The sequence below is a fragment of the Protomyctophum bolini genome, assembly GCF_963924005.1.
Source record: "Protomyctophum bolini genome assembly, chromosome: 17".
Lineage (NCBI taxonomy): Eukaryota > Metazoa > Chordata > Actinopteri > Myctophiformes > Myctophidae > Protomyctophum > Protomyctophum bolini.
In genome coordinates, this window is record NC_137878.1 from 31,146,075 (window position 1) to 31,163,232 (window position 17,158).

A 17,158-nucleotide genomic window follows, 5' to 3' on the forward strand; every position below is an offset into this window, starting at 1 on the left:
TTCTGACCCATGTAATACATTTTCCTTGGGGTACCTCTACAGGTAAGGATTGGAATAGAAAGAGTAATCTGGATACATTTATTTTAATAACAGCCTCCAATCTTGAGTTCAGGTCTAGTGCAAAGTTTTAAGGAATGGCATACCTGATACTCTGGCCCACTGACTTGTTTCACCAGCAGCATTCAGCTTCACTCTATAATATATAAACATAAAAGTAAAAAATAAAAACGCAGAATCATAAAAGCCCAGTTTAGACTGGCAGCCCAAATCTGTTTTCCTATCCAAATTAAGTCAGATTGGTTAATGCATTCTGAACAAGGAAAATGTGATTCAAAGCTTTGTTAAAAATGTGTATTCCTTTGTTCAGATAAAGAAAATAATACAACAAATGTGGACAGTGAACAGTTTGCCTACCTGGATTCCACCAGCTGCAGGCACCAACAGGTGCTATCAATAACTCTGCTTATATCCAATGAGTTTACTGAAAAGGGGTGTGTTCATTTGGGCATGGGAATTGGGAACACAAACTGAGAGAAATCATAAAGGGTCATCCTCCACAACACTGCTGATTCACTTTGTAATCCCTGTGCAAAGATTCAGGTGTCAAAGTCAGTGTTCCCATGTCTGGTTAATTAATTAAGTAATTTTGGCTTGTTTTTTCTGTAAAGTCGCTTGGTAGTTGCAGGTTGCGTTTTTGGGGCTTGTTTTAAAGTGTATAGTTGCTTATTTCTGCTTTCTTCCTAATGTTGTTTAAAGTAAACCAGTGGTTTCCAATTTTTTTCACGTCAAGGACCCCAAGATTAATTCATTGTTGTCTGAAGACACGAAGAAATAGCATCACTACAGGTTACTGTGAGCTTGTAGATTGTCTATTTTAGAATAGAATAGCTGAATTATAAAATAGAGAACCATAGAGATCAGATTATTGAGATAGCCATCTATCATATATGTCGCTTTAAAGTCACTTATATAGTCTTTCATATAGTAACTGTGTATGTACAGTATGTATTGTGTTTTCTTGTTGTCTTTTACCACTGCACAGAAGAAGTTTCCGAAAGTTATTTGAAGTTGAAGTTTGAAGTTGATAATTGTTAATAAATAGGAGATGCCTCTTGTTTTCAATAATGCAGTAGCAAAATACACAATCATGACAGTAGGCTGCAAAACACCTAAACACATATGCATTTTGGGCTAATATTGTGTGAACCATGCATTGTAAATAGTAGACATGGATGTTGCAGTTGTCAAATAATTGTAGTACAATGTTCATTGCAAATTAGAAATTCTCAATTAAAAGTACCTACATTTGCAGTAGTTGAGTAAATGTACTCACGGTAGTCAGTGCCGGTTCTAGGCCTTTTGAGGCCCTAGGCAACATATTTTTCTGAGGCCCCCCCCTCCTGCTTTGCCACGCCGGGGGGGGGTCCAGAAAAATGTGTAAATTTGCCATGAAAATGCTTCAATCTGGTGCACTTTGAGATCAAAATTAAGAAGCTAGGTGGGGGCCACATGTGGCCAGTAGCCCATGTAAGGGATAGGGGATACATGAAAAAATATATACAATAGCACGCCGTTTTTCATCATTTTTGAGGATTTGAAAAAAATGAAAAAATGAAAAAAACGATGGGTTATATTGAAGCGTGCACCTACACACACACAGGCGCACATGCGTATGCACACCTAGACCTGTAAATGAACAACACAAAAACTAAGGCACTGGTGTCGGACTTCTGGTTTACCGGAACGGGGTTCAACTCCCTGCAGTGCCCTACTCAATGTGTTGTATTTACCGGAAAGGATGGGAAACATTAGCAAATTGCGGAGGATGGGAAACATTAAACGTTAAAACGTTTAATTTCCAATTTCCGCAATTTCCGCAATTTTCAATTTCCGCAATTTCCACAATTTCCGCAATTTTCAATTTCCGCAATTTCGGTCGGTAGTTACTTAAAAATCACTGATAAACTGAGACACTACCACTAATAAACAGTACAATGACTACTATGATTTAGTTACTTTTGACTAAGGTGGAAATACCACAGAAACTGCACATACCAAATACAATGCCCATATAGACTTTATTCACAAATCTGTATGACCGTCCGCACACAATCATTTAAGGATTCAGAAATTAAACTATAATTTCCACCTTTTTTATTGTATTAACAGGGGCAATAAAACAACTATAAAATAAAAAATAAAGGACATATATAAAGACAACACATCGACCAGACAAACACTGAGGAACCAAGTGAAGTGTACAAACAGAAATCTCCATCACTCGCTCATTTCCACAGTGATGACATCATAATGAACAAGGCACAGTGCATATAATATATTTTACAGCTTAGAATGATGGGCAGCAAAATGCTTTACAGCAGGGCAGTCCAAACTATGGCCCGAGGGCCCAAAATGGCCCTCCACATAATACTTTGTGTTCTTTTGATCCTATAGGCCTATAGGGTATACCAAAGGAATGGTCTATTTTTGATGCACATTTGTTTGAGAAGTGGTTGCTATAGGCTTTTAAAGAGCATAACAAACATAATTTCTCACCACCTTTATAAATGATCAGAGCTGTGTTTTTATTATTATTATTATTATCATTATGCTGTTTTGGCCCTTTTCCAAAAACAAAGACAGGTATATTAAAAGGCTTTGATCATGTCGCATGCACATTAAAACATTGAGACAATGAAAGTAAGAAAATAAAAAGGTACACCATTATTAATCCCATAGGGGAAATTCAGTTTCAGCTTCACCTAGCTGTTGGCTGCTCAGAATGATGCTGATGAGGATCATTGGGATGCAGCCATGCGTCCTGTTGAAGTTTCCTTGGCATGACATTGGTCATCTACTTACTCACTGATTGTGTCAGCAAAATTGTAACACAAAAGTGATAGTACTGATACTATTACTGTGTGCAAAGGTTTCTTTATATATATATTTATATATTGGATAATTTAAACTTGACTGTTCCCAGCACAACACTTAAAAGTAAAACATAATGAAACATGTTATTTCTCTAAAGGTTTGTGCAGCCCTGCTGTAAAGAGTAGAGAATACAAAAAATGGGAAACTAAAGAAATCTGAGAAAACTGTACAATCTACAGTAACGTACTGATAACTGTCCACCATACATTTAAAAAAATATGTCTTCTTGCTCTTGTCTGGAGTGGTAGCAAGGCAACTTTTAGATGCTTGGATTTATATGTGCATTCATACAGCACCTTTTGTTATGCATGTGTTTGTAACGTCTCCTTCCCTCTCTCTCTCTCTCTCTCTCTGAATACATATTTGTGTTTGTGTATGAATTTTCCATGCGCATCTGACTGTCCACTCTCACATCCGTGCATGTGTGTTCATACAAGTTTGTTCAAATGCCCTCGTGTTCATGAAGAAAGCCTCTCCCATTCTCTAGACCTCTTTTAGTCTGCCAGCACTCTCTCATCATTGTTTATCCTTGAATGGGAGGAGGATGGAAGGCAGCTGGTCTCATCTTCATCTCGGTAAAGGGGATGGAGTGTTCCTTTCCTTTCCATGAGGTCCAAATTATACCCTGGCAGAAACACACAGAAACATACTTTGAACCTGAGAGACTAAGGTTCTGAGATATATTCTAAACACAACAGAACCCAGCTAAAATAAATAATTCACAGATTATTATTATTATTGGTTTTGCACACAAGAAATTTGAATACAATTATTTGGCACATATTCATATTGTAGTAGTGGTTTCTGTTTATGACTATGAAATGGGTCTGAATGATTTTAATACAGTTCCAATGGCATATACTGAATCAAACTAGCGTTTACTTTTTAGTTTTACTATAGGTTTTACTCTAAAAATGCCGCTATGGAGAAAAGCATGGACAGAGTGGCGCTGGCTGATGATGTAATTACCATACTATTTTGTTTCGTTGGAACAACATCCAATTCAGCAACAACATCGCTACGTAACAGGTGACGTTATGAAATAACCATCAAACAGGAAGCTGGCCAGACTGAGACAAAACAAATTCACGGAACGCAGCGAATCAGGCTGGAAACCAGGCTAGCGATGTGTGTTCCTCCAGTACCTGGTGATTAAGATCAATGCCGTAGACCCCGTTGAGGTTGGCCTCGTGGCAGTTCTTGTACCACCAGCCTCCGCGATAGGACATGGCACAGCGCGTGATGAAAGGTGAGGGGTCGCGGTCCTTGGTGGAGAACAGGCGACCATTGTGGTAGGTCATTGAGTCACCTATAAGGATGGCGCAGAGGTTAAGGGAGAGGAGACATACTGATGATCAAAGACCAATGATTATGGCACAATTATACAAAGCACACAATGATGTGTTGAGGAGAGGAGATTTTACATTCTCTTCCAATGTTTTGTATTTATTTTTCCGAGCCTGGTCCTTTGCTATTCTTTTCTTTTATATTCTATCCCTGCATGATTCCTCACCAGCTGTCCCACTGTACCCAGCCACTGTCAGTTTGTAGTTCTTCTTGGCGACCTGGAAGGTGGTGTATTTGGCAAACACCGCCTCACCTCCCTCCTTCAGGTCCACACGAAGACCCATCTTAGTCGTGGTTGTCAGGTTGTGGAGATTCTCCAGTCCTGGAGGGTAAGAAACAGTATAGTCAGTACTTAATAAGCAGCACCGCACCACTAAAGCACTAGGGGTATGTTTGATGCCTTGCTCAGAGGCACCTACACAACAGGTGATGTGGGAGAGGGACTCAGGGAGATCATCTAACCTTTCCCAGCTGTTCTGCACCTTTAAATGGAATTCAAGTGACGTGTTGTGTACCCTCCACTACTAACTCCTGTTCAACATTATTCTGCCAAAATTGTGCTACACTGTTGACTTCAATTTCCACATTAAACAGATTCCTCTCATATGTTGGTACTGTGTGTTGTGTTGTGTCTGTCATACTCTCTTGCCAAACAGTGAGTCTGTTTGTGCATTCGAGGTCGCTACTTACGGCAAGAACTGTTTATACAGGAACTGAGTTCGTTTAGACAAGTGGTTCTCAAATAGTATCCCGCTGGGACCCAAATGTTGGCCAGTGTGTTTTCAATCCTGTCAGAACATTTCTGATCCATGTAGGGTTGAGAGATATCTTAGAATTAGTGTCGTTGTCTATTAACAGTGCTTTTCAAACTTTGTCATGTCAAGGACCCCCAAAATGATTTATGTATTTGGCCGCAGACTTCCGTTTGAAAAGATTTGAAGAGACGATTTGAGTTAAAAAAAATCAATAAATTGCAGATCTAAAACCTCACAATGCGTCGCATCATGACACGTTTTGAGCTTGTAGGTCATCAATTGTTTCTAAATAGCTGAAGTATAACTATATTGTTAAAGTGGTTAAACTGATTATGATCATTTTGCTGGGAGCGAGGGAAATTGCGAGGGAGGAGGTGAGGAAAAGGTGGAGGAATAGAGATTGAGAGAGCTGGAGGAATGGAGCAAGGAAATCATTATGATGAATGGCTACATCTGTCCTACCCAGCCAGAATTCCCCACTCAGGTCTCCAAAGCCATGGGAATACTCCTTGAAACCACGGAAGAAATCCACCGAACCATCCTTTCTCCTCTGGAAGACCTGCACAGTGCACGCGCACACACACACACACACACACACACACACACACACACACACACACACACACACACACACACACACACACACACACACACACACACACACACACACACACACACACACACACACACACACACACACACACACACACACACACACACACACACACACAGGTATCGATTGCTACAGTGGCGTGCACAGACATTTAGAGGGGCAGGTGCTAAAGTGAAAACGCGTGGACCCGGCCGGTTGCCTTAATAGTGTGAGATTTATAGATTTTGGGGCCTAAATAATATATTAGAAGCTTTTTTTTAATCAAGAATTGATCAATGTCCAGAGCCAAGCCCCCAGAATGGCTGGCCAACGTTTAGTCCGCGAGCCGTATTGGTCAGAGCTGGAACTGCAGGCATTTAGCACGAGGAAACCCCGCGCCGCTGGGGTTTAACATTGCATGTTTGTATAGCGTTCTTCCGGGTGCTTCAACCCGGAAGAACTGAGCCACTGAGCAACTTTCATTGAAATGAATAGCAGGGGGTGGGGCTGTCCACTCTATCCTTTATAACTATGGTTACCGTCCAGCCTCCTCCGTCTGTCTCCATGTCGCAGTAGACCATCAGAGACAGGCCAGGTCTGCCCATGGGGAAGATCTCAGCCTCCCCGGACTCTCTGATGCCGTTCAGTAGCTCCTGAGAGCAGTCTGTCGGGAACGGGTATCGCAGGGTACCTGATGAAGAGGTGCAATGGAGCAAGGGATGGACATGTGAAGGGATGGAGGGGTGGAGGAGGGAGGGAGAGATGGAAGAATGGATGGGTGGAGGGAAAAAGAGAGATGAGACAAAAATGAGAAATGAAAATGGGACATGGCAGCAAGAGGATAGTAGGGGAAAGTAGACCAATTACCGGTAAGGTGTAAGTCAAAGTAAACGTTGATATTCTAGTTCATTTTGTAGATAGCCCACTTTGTCCAAACATACGTTACTATGGACAGCAGGAAAAGCGAGATAGAAACACAAGTGCAGATGAAGGCATAAGACTGATTTCTCCGTCCTGTTCCAATCGACAGGCATCATTTTCATTGGCAGTTTCACATTAGAGAAATCATTTGCCTGCTTGTTATACCTGTGGTGAATTCAGTAGATATAGTGGCAGTGTAGATTCCTCTCCTCTCTGCTTGCAGCGAGGCTGTGTATTTAGCACCTGGGTGGAGCTTCGCCAACCTATACTCCGTAACTGTGGCATCAACAATCACTTCCTGCAGAGAGGGAGAACACGGAAGTCATCTTAAGAAAATACAACAATACAACAACCAAAAACATATTCCCCTAGTGCCTGGGGATATTTTGGAATGCAACAACAGGTGTCAGAAACTTAACGTATAAAGATATACAAATAAATATATTTCTGGTGCCCAGGCGGTGGCGTAACCGTCTGGGCACCCGACTGGTAATCCAGTCGCAGTGTGCCGCGGGTTCGACTCCCGAGCCCGACACGGCCTTTACTGCATGTCTTCCCCCATCTTTCTCCCGTTTCCTGTCAGCCTACTGTCTGTCCCTTAAAAAAAACCAATAAAAGGCGTAAGCCGCAAAAAATATCTTAAAAAAAAAATATATATATATATATATATTTCTGGTGTCTACATCATTTGACGTTAAATTTATAAACAACACAACGAAATCTATGTTGTTAAAATTATACTTTGAGTAATAGTTAGGACGTAAAGTGAGGATAGCGTGGATGCAGTGTGTCGGGGACTGGGCGTCACTGTGTGTGCATGGCCGCGGGAAGATATTTACAGTACGAGGTGCTGAACGTTCAGTAAGAGAAAGTGCGCGCCCCATTTCAGGTTTGAGGTGTAAAGTTGCTCGCCAGCTCCATACACAGCTATATACATTAAGCAGATCTAGGTGATGATCCAGTCTTCTCCATGTATGACTATCCAGGGTTTGATGAGGTCAGTGTCATGATCTTCAAATATGGAGACGGCCATATACTGTATGGAGCGAGTCACGAGGCGTGATGGACTGACGGCCATATATGGTGGCGTGACGGACCGACTAACAGGTTTTCATGGTAATCTGCAACCTATACAGGCGCAATTACCATATTATGCATGTGACATGTTAGCTACAATTACATAGATACTGCTGAGCAAAACGTGTTTCTGCGTGTATGCAGTGAATTGAGTCCTGAAAGTATCTCTAGCCCTACTGGCTGCTGTGGTAGCCTACAGGTGAGTTAGCATTGTGTGTTAACTACTGGCTGCTATGGTAGCCTACAGGTGAGTTAGCATTGTGTGTAACTATACTGACTATTGTAGTAGCCAGTAGCCTACAGGTGAGTTAGCATTTGTGTGTTAACCAATGTGCATGTCTCTCACCATCATCTCCTGTCCTTCCGTCTGATAGGTCAACCTGTAGCTGCCCACAGCAGCCGAGGGTGGTTTCCATGACAACAGGGCTGTGCGTGGGGTCACCAGGCTGGCTTGGAGTTCACCTGGCCCGTCTCTTCCAGACCCTGTTGGTGGGTCAAAGAAGGTTATACAAGGTGCGTGCGTGCGCGCGTGCGTGCGTGCGTGCTTTTTAGTGATGCTAATCTTCGGGGAAAAAACTACCTGCGGGTGCTCGCATTCATGATAATTTGACCCGCCCCAACCCGCCCCCCCCAAAAAGTCGCCATTTCTTTACTCAACCCACGGGGCCCGCATGTTACTGTTCAACTTGTGTATACAGTATATACTATTTGACCCGCCACAACCCGCCCGACCAAAGAGTTAACATTTCTTGACCCGACCCGCGGGTAACTCACGGGCACCCGTGGGTTACAGGTCGACCTGCGCATCACTAGCGTGTGTGCATGCGTGTCTGCGACGTGTGTTCTACTGACCGCTGGTCGTAGTAAAGACAGTGCTAGCAGGTGAGCTCTCCAGGCTGCCCAGTTGGCTAGTTATAGTCACAGTGTAGGTGGTTGATCCTTCCAGGCCTTTCAGAGGCTGTTCCGCCGCATTTCCTGACACCGTGATCCTCATATCTGACCCTGCAGGGGGGAGGATTCATGCCCATTTTAGACAGTTTATAAACAATCAGTGAGTCAGTCAGTGCAAGTCAGTCAGTCAGCATCTGTCTGTCTATTTATCACATTTGGATGTTATGGGGAAAACTGGGAGTTAAGTTAGCTTTTTCCTTCCCTTTTTCACCAACCCAGATTCGTCCAGAGGGATTAGAACAGTCAACACTGTGGTGTCATTACAGCATATGTCTGTAACCTTTAGGTTAATTATGTATGAGTTCAGATTGCCTTGTGCTTAAATAATGATCCATGATTAAATAAACATCCATCGCTCTCCTACCTTTCACTGAGCCATACACGATGGAGTACTTGTCAACCCTCGCCAGTGCTGGTCGCCACAACAACAGGGCTTTGGAGTCAGTGATGTTGATTGCCTTTAGGTCTGTTGGCGGGTCAGGTACTGAGAGAGATGAACAGAGGCAGAGAAGGAGTCAGGGAAAGAGACGGAGACGGAGGGATAGTTAGAAACAGAAAGGGAGACAGACAGATAGAGAGCGTTTATCGAGACTTGTTACAACATGGTAAATCCCAAAGGCTCTTGGAATTTACTCAAATTGTTTTGACACAGTGCAGAGGGCTGATGCAGATCCAAAAACAGAGAAGCCCTCAGAGAAAAATATAAAAATGCATAGATCTTTCCAAGATCCGCCACCTGCTACAGCCATCAGGGCCAATATAAAAAAAGATGAAAAACACACATAGGTAAAACTACAGCGCAAACACAAGGATACAACACATTTTTTTTAAATACAAAAAATAAAACGCATAGAACTGAATTGCCATCTCCTTTATCAAAATCAAATACACAAAATACTAATAATGGATAATATGACTTTTATGAAACTGGGAATGATCAACAGGATGGAAGGTCACCCGTCAAGGTCCCAACCAAGGTCAAGCTCAATACTGATAATCGGTCATTTCTCAGGCAGAATGGCATATCTTGACAAACTGCATAATTGCATATAATTTGTGGGGGTATGAATTCTAGTGCAATATTTCTAGTTGATCATGCAATTAGATAAAGTTGATAAAATGTGGTATGCCACGGCCGTGACCCCAGTTTCTCATTTTTCAATCTAAATGATTATCATTTTTATGTCGAATATCTGGATAACATTAATGAAAGTAAAAAAAAAACAAAGCAAAGAAAAAGAAGGCAAAACCCTGATTGTAAATACTACTTACATGTCATGGTAAAATCTTTAATGGGGTCACTCTCGTCCAATCCGAGGACTGAGATAACACTGATCTCATAAGAGGAGCCGGGGGAGAGCTGTGATAAGTCGAGTGTGGAATCCTCAGAATCCACAGACACAGACACTGGTTCGCCTGAGAAAAAGAGAGCCATTGATTGCTTGTACAGATATTGCTGATGCAAGTTGACAGTTAATCGGAGGGTAGGCCTACTGCAGCATCGAAACCACTATGCCATCAATAGGCACTGGAGGTGGAGTTCTCAGCCACTCACTCAACCTTTCATAATAATACACTTTTATTTGTATAACACATATTAAAACAGAGTTGATGTGTGCTTATCATGTGTCTGTATTCTTGCCTTCCTCTGTGTGCATGTAGGTGACCTTGAAGGCATCGACATGGTTTTTGGGCTTAGTCCAGGACACAGTGAGAGAGTTTTCTGTCACCTCACTAAACACCAGGTTGGCTGGAGGTTCGGGACCTGCATGGGCGGATCAGAGCAGACGGTGAGCAAAGACTGGAGGAGAAAAAGAGACAGGGTTGAAAGTAATACAGCCAGAACATGAAACGAAATGAAGAAAACGTATATAGGAAACAAGAACTCAAGTACAGAGAGGGGAAATAATAATGGAAGGTGACGTAAAAAGGAAAGGGCACTCAAATGAAGGAAGAAAAGAATGTGCCAAGAAAGAAAGAACGAAAGGAGAAGATAAAAAGGAACAATAACGAAGAGATTGAGAAGTAAAGAATCACAAAAAGAATGAAAGGCAGAATACTGTAAAACATGTGCTGCTCTATCTACAGTATACACTGCATGTGTCATACTAACCTTAAGGATTAATTCACACAGCTGCTATTAGTGCTCCAGTGAGATCAATGTGTGTATATATGTACAGTGCAAACATATATACAGTATACATGGCATATACAGACAAACATTGTCACAGCTAAATGCAGACAATGGATCCTGGAAAGCAGCAAAGGAGAAAAGAATGATATTTTAACAGTTAGCTGTTCTTTCAGTCCTGAAAAGAAGATAGCGGAAAAGAAGACACATATGGGGGCGTTAACACAAAAAATAGGCACGGAAGACATTTTATGAGGATGAACGACAGAATTCATCCCGGTATTAATTTGACACAAAAACTCAAAGAGTTAAAAGTGAAGAATTGTGTTTCAAAGTGGAGAGAAATGTGATTTGGAAACAGATTTTCAACCTTGAGCCTGAATTGAGTCCCATAGATTCTGATTCATTTTCCTCTGAAACTGAAGTTTTGTTCAAAAAGTGAGATAGACCGCATAAAAAAATAACACCTAGGATAACTATTTAGATAAAATAGCTGATGCAAAAAAAAGAAGAAAAAAAGAAAATTAATTATAGCACTTTTTTAAACAATAGTTGCTCCAAAACATTTATACAGACCTAAACTAAACTAAACTAAATTAATGACCATGGTGAGTAAAGTTTTAGTTTTCTTTAGATTTCTGATCCAAACTCTTCAACTACAAATACATTTGAGATTTGAATTTGAATAAATAATCATTTGGCTTTTATGTGATGTATTCCCATGCTTTTGTTCTTGCTTAATGTAAGTCGCTCTGGATTAAGAGCGTCTGCTAAATGCCTAAATTGTAAATTGTACATTCAGACCCATGTATAAATGGTTCCTTTAACATTATTTCATTTGTTAATTTTCTTGTGAACTCATAGGATTAAAATCTGCACATTTCAAATTGGGACTTGGGATAGATGCAGACAGACCAAGTGTATTGACCAACCATGGTCTTACCCAGGGTTTGGGGTGAGAGGTGAAGTGGGCGAGAGTCAGTGAAGCTGGCTGACAATTAGCTTATCCTGAGTGAGAGAAGACCAGAGCAACAATGAATGAATTGATTTAAATGTGTTTTCAAAAGATCAGTGATTTGATGTCACTCTCCAAAACTGAGCCAGCATCCAACAGAGATTTGAATTTGAATAAATAATCATTTGGCATTTTTTCATGTTTGGGTAAATATGTTTTGTTTTGTCTCATCTTATCTTTGGCTACATGATCTTTTCATTCACCAAACATCTGATAAATGTTTGCTTGAATTTGGTTCACGACATCAGGTCACAGAATGGTTGGTTGGTTGAATGAATGAATGAATGAATGAATGAATGGATGAATGGATGGATGGATGAATTAATATTATGATTGTTGCTCCATGATAGTCAGGACTCAGAAGGCTAGGTCATGGATTCACAAGGATTCAATGTAAAACACAGGATTGAGACAACAAATAACTGCTTAGTACAGGTATACAGTACTTTTAGATGACTGTGTTGGTACCAGTGGTATTCATGTATCATGAAGGAGTTCAGCGTATGCAGGTTTTCTTTCCAGCCAAACATGACACCAGCTAAGTTCAATGAATCCACCCCATCTCGGATTTGGGCGGTGTATGCTTGGCTAGAATGAAAACGTGCATAATCAAAGCAACAGATCAAAGCAGGATATAATTTGAACATAGCTTAGATTAAAAAGCCATCAGCCTTGCCAAGCACAACAATTTATTGAAACAAACAAACAAACATACAAACACATGTTACAGTGTCAATGAGGAGCTGATTAAATGAGAACATGTGTTAAATGAGATCACCGATACTGTAATTTAAGAATTTACAGTTTTCAAGAGCACAGCTCTTGAGGTGGACATGGACAGATGGACATTTAAGCAGCATTTGTGTGAGTACTGAGTAGTGTGAGTTCGCCCCTTAAGACAACGGGACTTTTTAACAGATAGCTGTGCTTTTAGACCACAGTATAGGGGAGACATTAAAGTGTAATTCAAAGCACAGTTTTTCAACTACGGTCCTTGGGAAAACCTGCATTTAACTGGTTCACCAAGACTATAGATGAAAACTACATGTGCTGTATCTGGTGGTGTGATATTAAAAAAATAATGTTGTTGCCTTCCTTGCACAGAAGCAATTATGATTCCTATAACAGCTATCATGCCCTTGAACAATACTGAAGCCTTACCTGCTCACTCTGGATCAGCTTAATGGCTAAATTGTAAATATGAAAAGCGTTAAGCGAGTTAAGATGTTTTTACAGTCCATGGGTCTTGTACCTGTGCTGATGACAAGCTTGTGTAGCTTGGAGAGAAGGCCGGGCCCCTTTCCTAGTAGGGTCACGGTGAAGGGGGTCTGCGGAGGGAGATTCTCAAATTGGCAGGAACGAGCAGTACCAGGAACAACTTTGGTGAAGGTTTTGTCACTTCCCGTAGAAGGCTCTGCTGTTGTGCTTCTGTGGACCCCAACAGTGGGCCGTTGGTCATTTATAGGCATTGTATTTTCCTCCATCAGACCGTTCTTTCCTGCCTTCTCTTTTCCTGCATCTTCCTCGTCACCATCGTCCTCCGAGTCGCTTCCCTCTTGTCCTTCTTTTTCCTGCCCCTTTGGCTGGTCTTGCTCTTTCCTGGACACAATGAAGTTTGTGTACTTCCCCTCAGGCGCATCCCAGATGACTGTGAACCCATCTGAGCCAACATTCCTCACCCCCACATAGTCTAGAGGCTCCCCCGCAGTGTCTTCAGAATGAGAATCTTCTGAACCATGTAACGTGCTGGATCCACCCCTGCTCAAGTCTTTGATTTCACTCACTTGGCCCTTTGGGCCTCCAGGATGAGCCATTTTAGAATCCTGTCGATCTTGGCTCATAGCAGTGTTGTTTCTCATCTGGGTGTGACCCTGTGTTCTTTTCCTCCCCGGTAGAATTGTTTTCTTCAAGGGTGAGGCTGGTTTCAAGGCTCTGTGGTTCATTGGATCAGGGGAGACGTTGGTTTTGGGTTGAGCTGCAGCTGTACTGCCAGTACGCTTGTTCACACTCACACCCTCAGTGCTAGTGTCATGGCCAGCGCCAGTGTGTGTGATGCCGTCACTATGAATAGTTCCCTCCTTTATAAGTTTGGTTTCCCTAGTCTCGCCTGACTGGGTTATTTGGATTCCATGGTTGGCACCTGCTTCTCCCGATTGGGTGGTTTGTATTTCAGTTGTACCATCGTCACCTCCCAATTGGTTGGTTTGAATTACATTAGTAGTGTCCTGCACTATTGACTGGACAGTTTGGACAGTGTGACTAGGTGTGTGGACTCCATGGGCTTCTGATTGGTTAGTTTGGATTCTAAGTGTAGAGTCGGATTCTGGCGAATGGCTATTTTGGATTCCAGTGGTGGTTTGAATACCATGAGTAATGCCATCGACCCCATTGATCTTCCTAGGTGGGAGAGGCTTACGCAGCGGGCCTGTCTGTGGGTGATGAGGTGGCCTCAAGATTTGGCGGGTCCTGTTCTGAAAACGCGCCATGTATGGGTGCATACGCTTTGGGTAGGCACCGTTGGGGGGTTGGCGGTGGAATGGAGGTTTTCCATTCATTCTCACAGTCTGATGTATCTCACTGGAGGACACATGCCCTTTCTCCGTCTCCATTTCAGGGTTAAAAGGTGAAGAGGGATGATGAGGGGGTGATGACGAGATGAAGTTAGGACGGGTTCGGTTCCGAACAGAGCCAATGTTTGGGTGTGGTCTCCTTTGAGAGCCAACTTTAGAGGAAGAACTGTGTACTGGAGGCAACCTTGCTGACAGAGTTGTTGTCTGGTTCTGTTTAGCCTCAATTGACATAACTGGCGTCAGGCCTTCACTTTCACTGCTTGCTCGCTCCAAGTTTTCACTGTCAATAACTGAAAACGATTCTTCTTCTGATGAGGAAGATGGTGAGGGTAATTCACTTGAAGTTATCTCTTTTCTCTCTGCCTCGGCCTCAGGAATTTCAGGTTTCAGGGTGCGATTTGGGATGCTCGAATTTGTATGCGTCCTGTTTGGAAACTGTCTCAGATGTGGTTGAAGGCGATGTGGGTACCCACCACTTGGTGGAGGACGGCGGATTGAGCCTCCTCTCCAAGGTTTTGTCTGGTTTCGTCCAAGTGACACAACTCTTGTTTCCCCTGACCTATCTGTTTTTGTGTCCTTCTCTTGTGCACTATCATCAACTGTAAAGGACTCTTTTGAACTGGAGGAAGATGAAGACATATATGGTAATTCACTAGAAGATACGTGATCTGTGTCTTTCCCTTCTGCATTTATGGGCTGAAAGTGAGGGGGGGGATGTCTTAAATTTGGACGTGTCCTGTTTTGAAAAGGTGACACATTTTGGTGTGGGCGATATGGATAGCCACCTTTTGCAGGAAGGCGACGGAATGTAAGTGTGTGCGTTTGGTTTCGTTTGGTCCCAAGTGACACCCCACCTGTAATCCTTTCATCATTTGTGATTTTGGCAACCTTTGGTTTATTCCCCATGTCTGAGGCATGTGATGATGATGATGATGATGATGGAGAAGTTAACAAAGAAGATGTTGGAGAAAGTGATGTTAATGCTGATGAAGGTGAGGATGACAATGGTGATAATGAAGGTGGTGGTGGTGATGATGATGATGATGATGATGATGATGATGAGGTTGAAGATAATGAGTTTGGTGACGAAGACGATGGTAACAATGATGATGTCCGTGAAGAAGATGATAATGAATAAGGTGCAGCTGCTGCTGCTGATGATAATGGCGTCAGCCCCTTTATTATCTGCTGCCTCATTGTATCTGCATCCAAATTAAGGCCTGAGGGTTGAGACAGATGCACAGAGAACGTCTTAATCTTCAAACCATCAAAGGTGTCTGCCAGGAGTTGATGAAAAGGATCTCGTCCTGTAGCTGATAAGGGCTCCAAACCTGAGGTTGACTCTTTGTCATGCTCTTTTCCGGGTATGTTAAGACTACTTTCATCCATTTCAGAAGAACTGGGCTGTGTGTCAAGCGTACCTTCAGTCGATGCCCCATCCGCACAACCCCCGCTGACTCTATCCTTGGGGGGCAGCTTGAAATGTGTCACTTTAATTTTGTTTAAACACTGTCCATTGGTATGAGCGCTCCCATTGTGCTCTGATGACACGGGGTGCACCACACCCTCTGCTTCGGTCCCCATTGCACTTTCTCTGGTTTTCATTCCAACCTCTGCTGATTGCTCCGTGGAATCATGACTAACTGTTGGCTCTGAGGAGCTGCTTTGAACACCAGTTCCCGAATTGATCCCAGCTGGTCTTATCGTTGGATTTTCATTATCCTCTCTCTCGGTGCTTGATGTCTTTATGCCAGACTGTTTCATTGTCAACGCTAGCGCTTCGTCTCCTGTAGTTGGCAATCGTGGTTTCCGGCTTTCAGTGTCTAGTGGGGTCCTTTCCTTTATCCCCACTAATGGTTTCCTGGCTGGAAGCTTTTTCAGAGGACCCGGCCCAAACTGTCTCCCTCCAGGTCCCAGTCTGGTTCCGTTAAGTCGGAACAAGCCCGGGCCAATTGGTTTCTTTCTAGTGAACATGTTTCTTCTCGCCGTCACATTGACGGCAGCCCTGCTGGGTTCGACGACAGCACGTCTGACATTCACAGGATCTCGCCCACTTGCCCCCTTTTCGCTGTGCGCCATGTCATCAGGTGTCACGTGCAATGACCTTTGACCTTTGCCGTTGATGTCTCGTCCTGGCGCCAGCGTCACCTGTGTGGATACGGTTGCTGTGGTAACCAGGGACCACGTCTTCCCTACAGGTGTAAATGGACAGCATGTGGAATCAAAATGTTTTGTTTTTTCTAATTAGGAAAATAAATATCATTAGATGCATAATAAAACTGTTGAATGGCTTTTAGTGAACCTGTTTTCTCAGTTTGATACAGCATGTTATTATTTAAATGAAGATAAATAATTTAGGTCACTGGTGTCCATACCTGCAAAAAAAGTGAAAAGATAATTATTGTTCTTCAAAGAAAGTGTATTTTTTCCTTGAACAGTTTGGTGGAGTTTGCAGGATAAATCATCGATAGCTGTTGGGGAGAGAATATAATGACCTTCTCTAGGACAAAGAAATCAGATGATATCAATAAGAAATAGATCAATATAGTATTGAACATAATGTCTTGTTGTGAATAGAGAGAAAGGGCTCAGCTCACACCTCAGATCGTTAACTTTCACAACACTTGTCTTCGTTAAAATAAGTTTTATATAATGTGTTCCAGGGACTAATGAGGTGTCTGTACATATTAGCTCACCCTGGGATACACTGTGCAGCAGGAAGGAAAAGCTGGCCTCACATAGGAAGGGAACGCAATTTGTTTCCTCAATGTTTTTCCCTTTTATTTTATGGATAGATGGGTTAAATTATACCAGTATATATATTTGTGTTTTTCAAAGCAGACAGGCCACTGCCCTCTGTATCTG

At 42.4% G+C, this 17,158-nt stretch overlaps 1 protein-coding gene across 3 annotated transcripts in view; it reads right to left on the reverse strand.

Moving 5' to 3' along the window:
• Positions 1–2,059: 2,059 nt before the first annotated feature.
• LOC308332299 (tenascin-R-like) overlaps positions 2,060–17,158 on the reverse strand; it is a 39,639-nt gene continuing 24,540 nt past the window's right edge. Inside the window, exons 10-21 of one of the 3 annotated variants that reach the window (XM_080788113.1) lie at positions 12,976–16,485; positions 10,220–10,342; positions 9,850–9,993; positions 8,942–9,061; positions 8,479–8,628; positions 7,973–8,109; positions 6,715–6,847; positions 6,168–6,319; positions 5,499–5,595; positions 4,448–4,603; positions 4,080–4,243; positions 2,060–3,559 (exon numbers count right to left, since the gene is read on the reverse strand). In XM_080788113.1, coding sequence (XP_080644239.1) covers positions 3,458–3,559; positions 4,080–4,243; positions 4,448–4,603; positions 5,499–5,595; positions 6,168–6,319; positions 6,715–6,847; positions 7,973–8,109; positions 8,479–8,628; positions 8,942–9,061; positions 9,850–9,993; positions 10,220–10,342; positions 12,976–16,485 — 4,988 coding nt within the window. In that variant the 3' untranslated portion in view covers positions 2,060–3,457. The other 2 variants (XM_080788115.1, XM_080788114.1) reach the window with 2 other exon arrangements.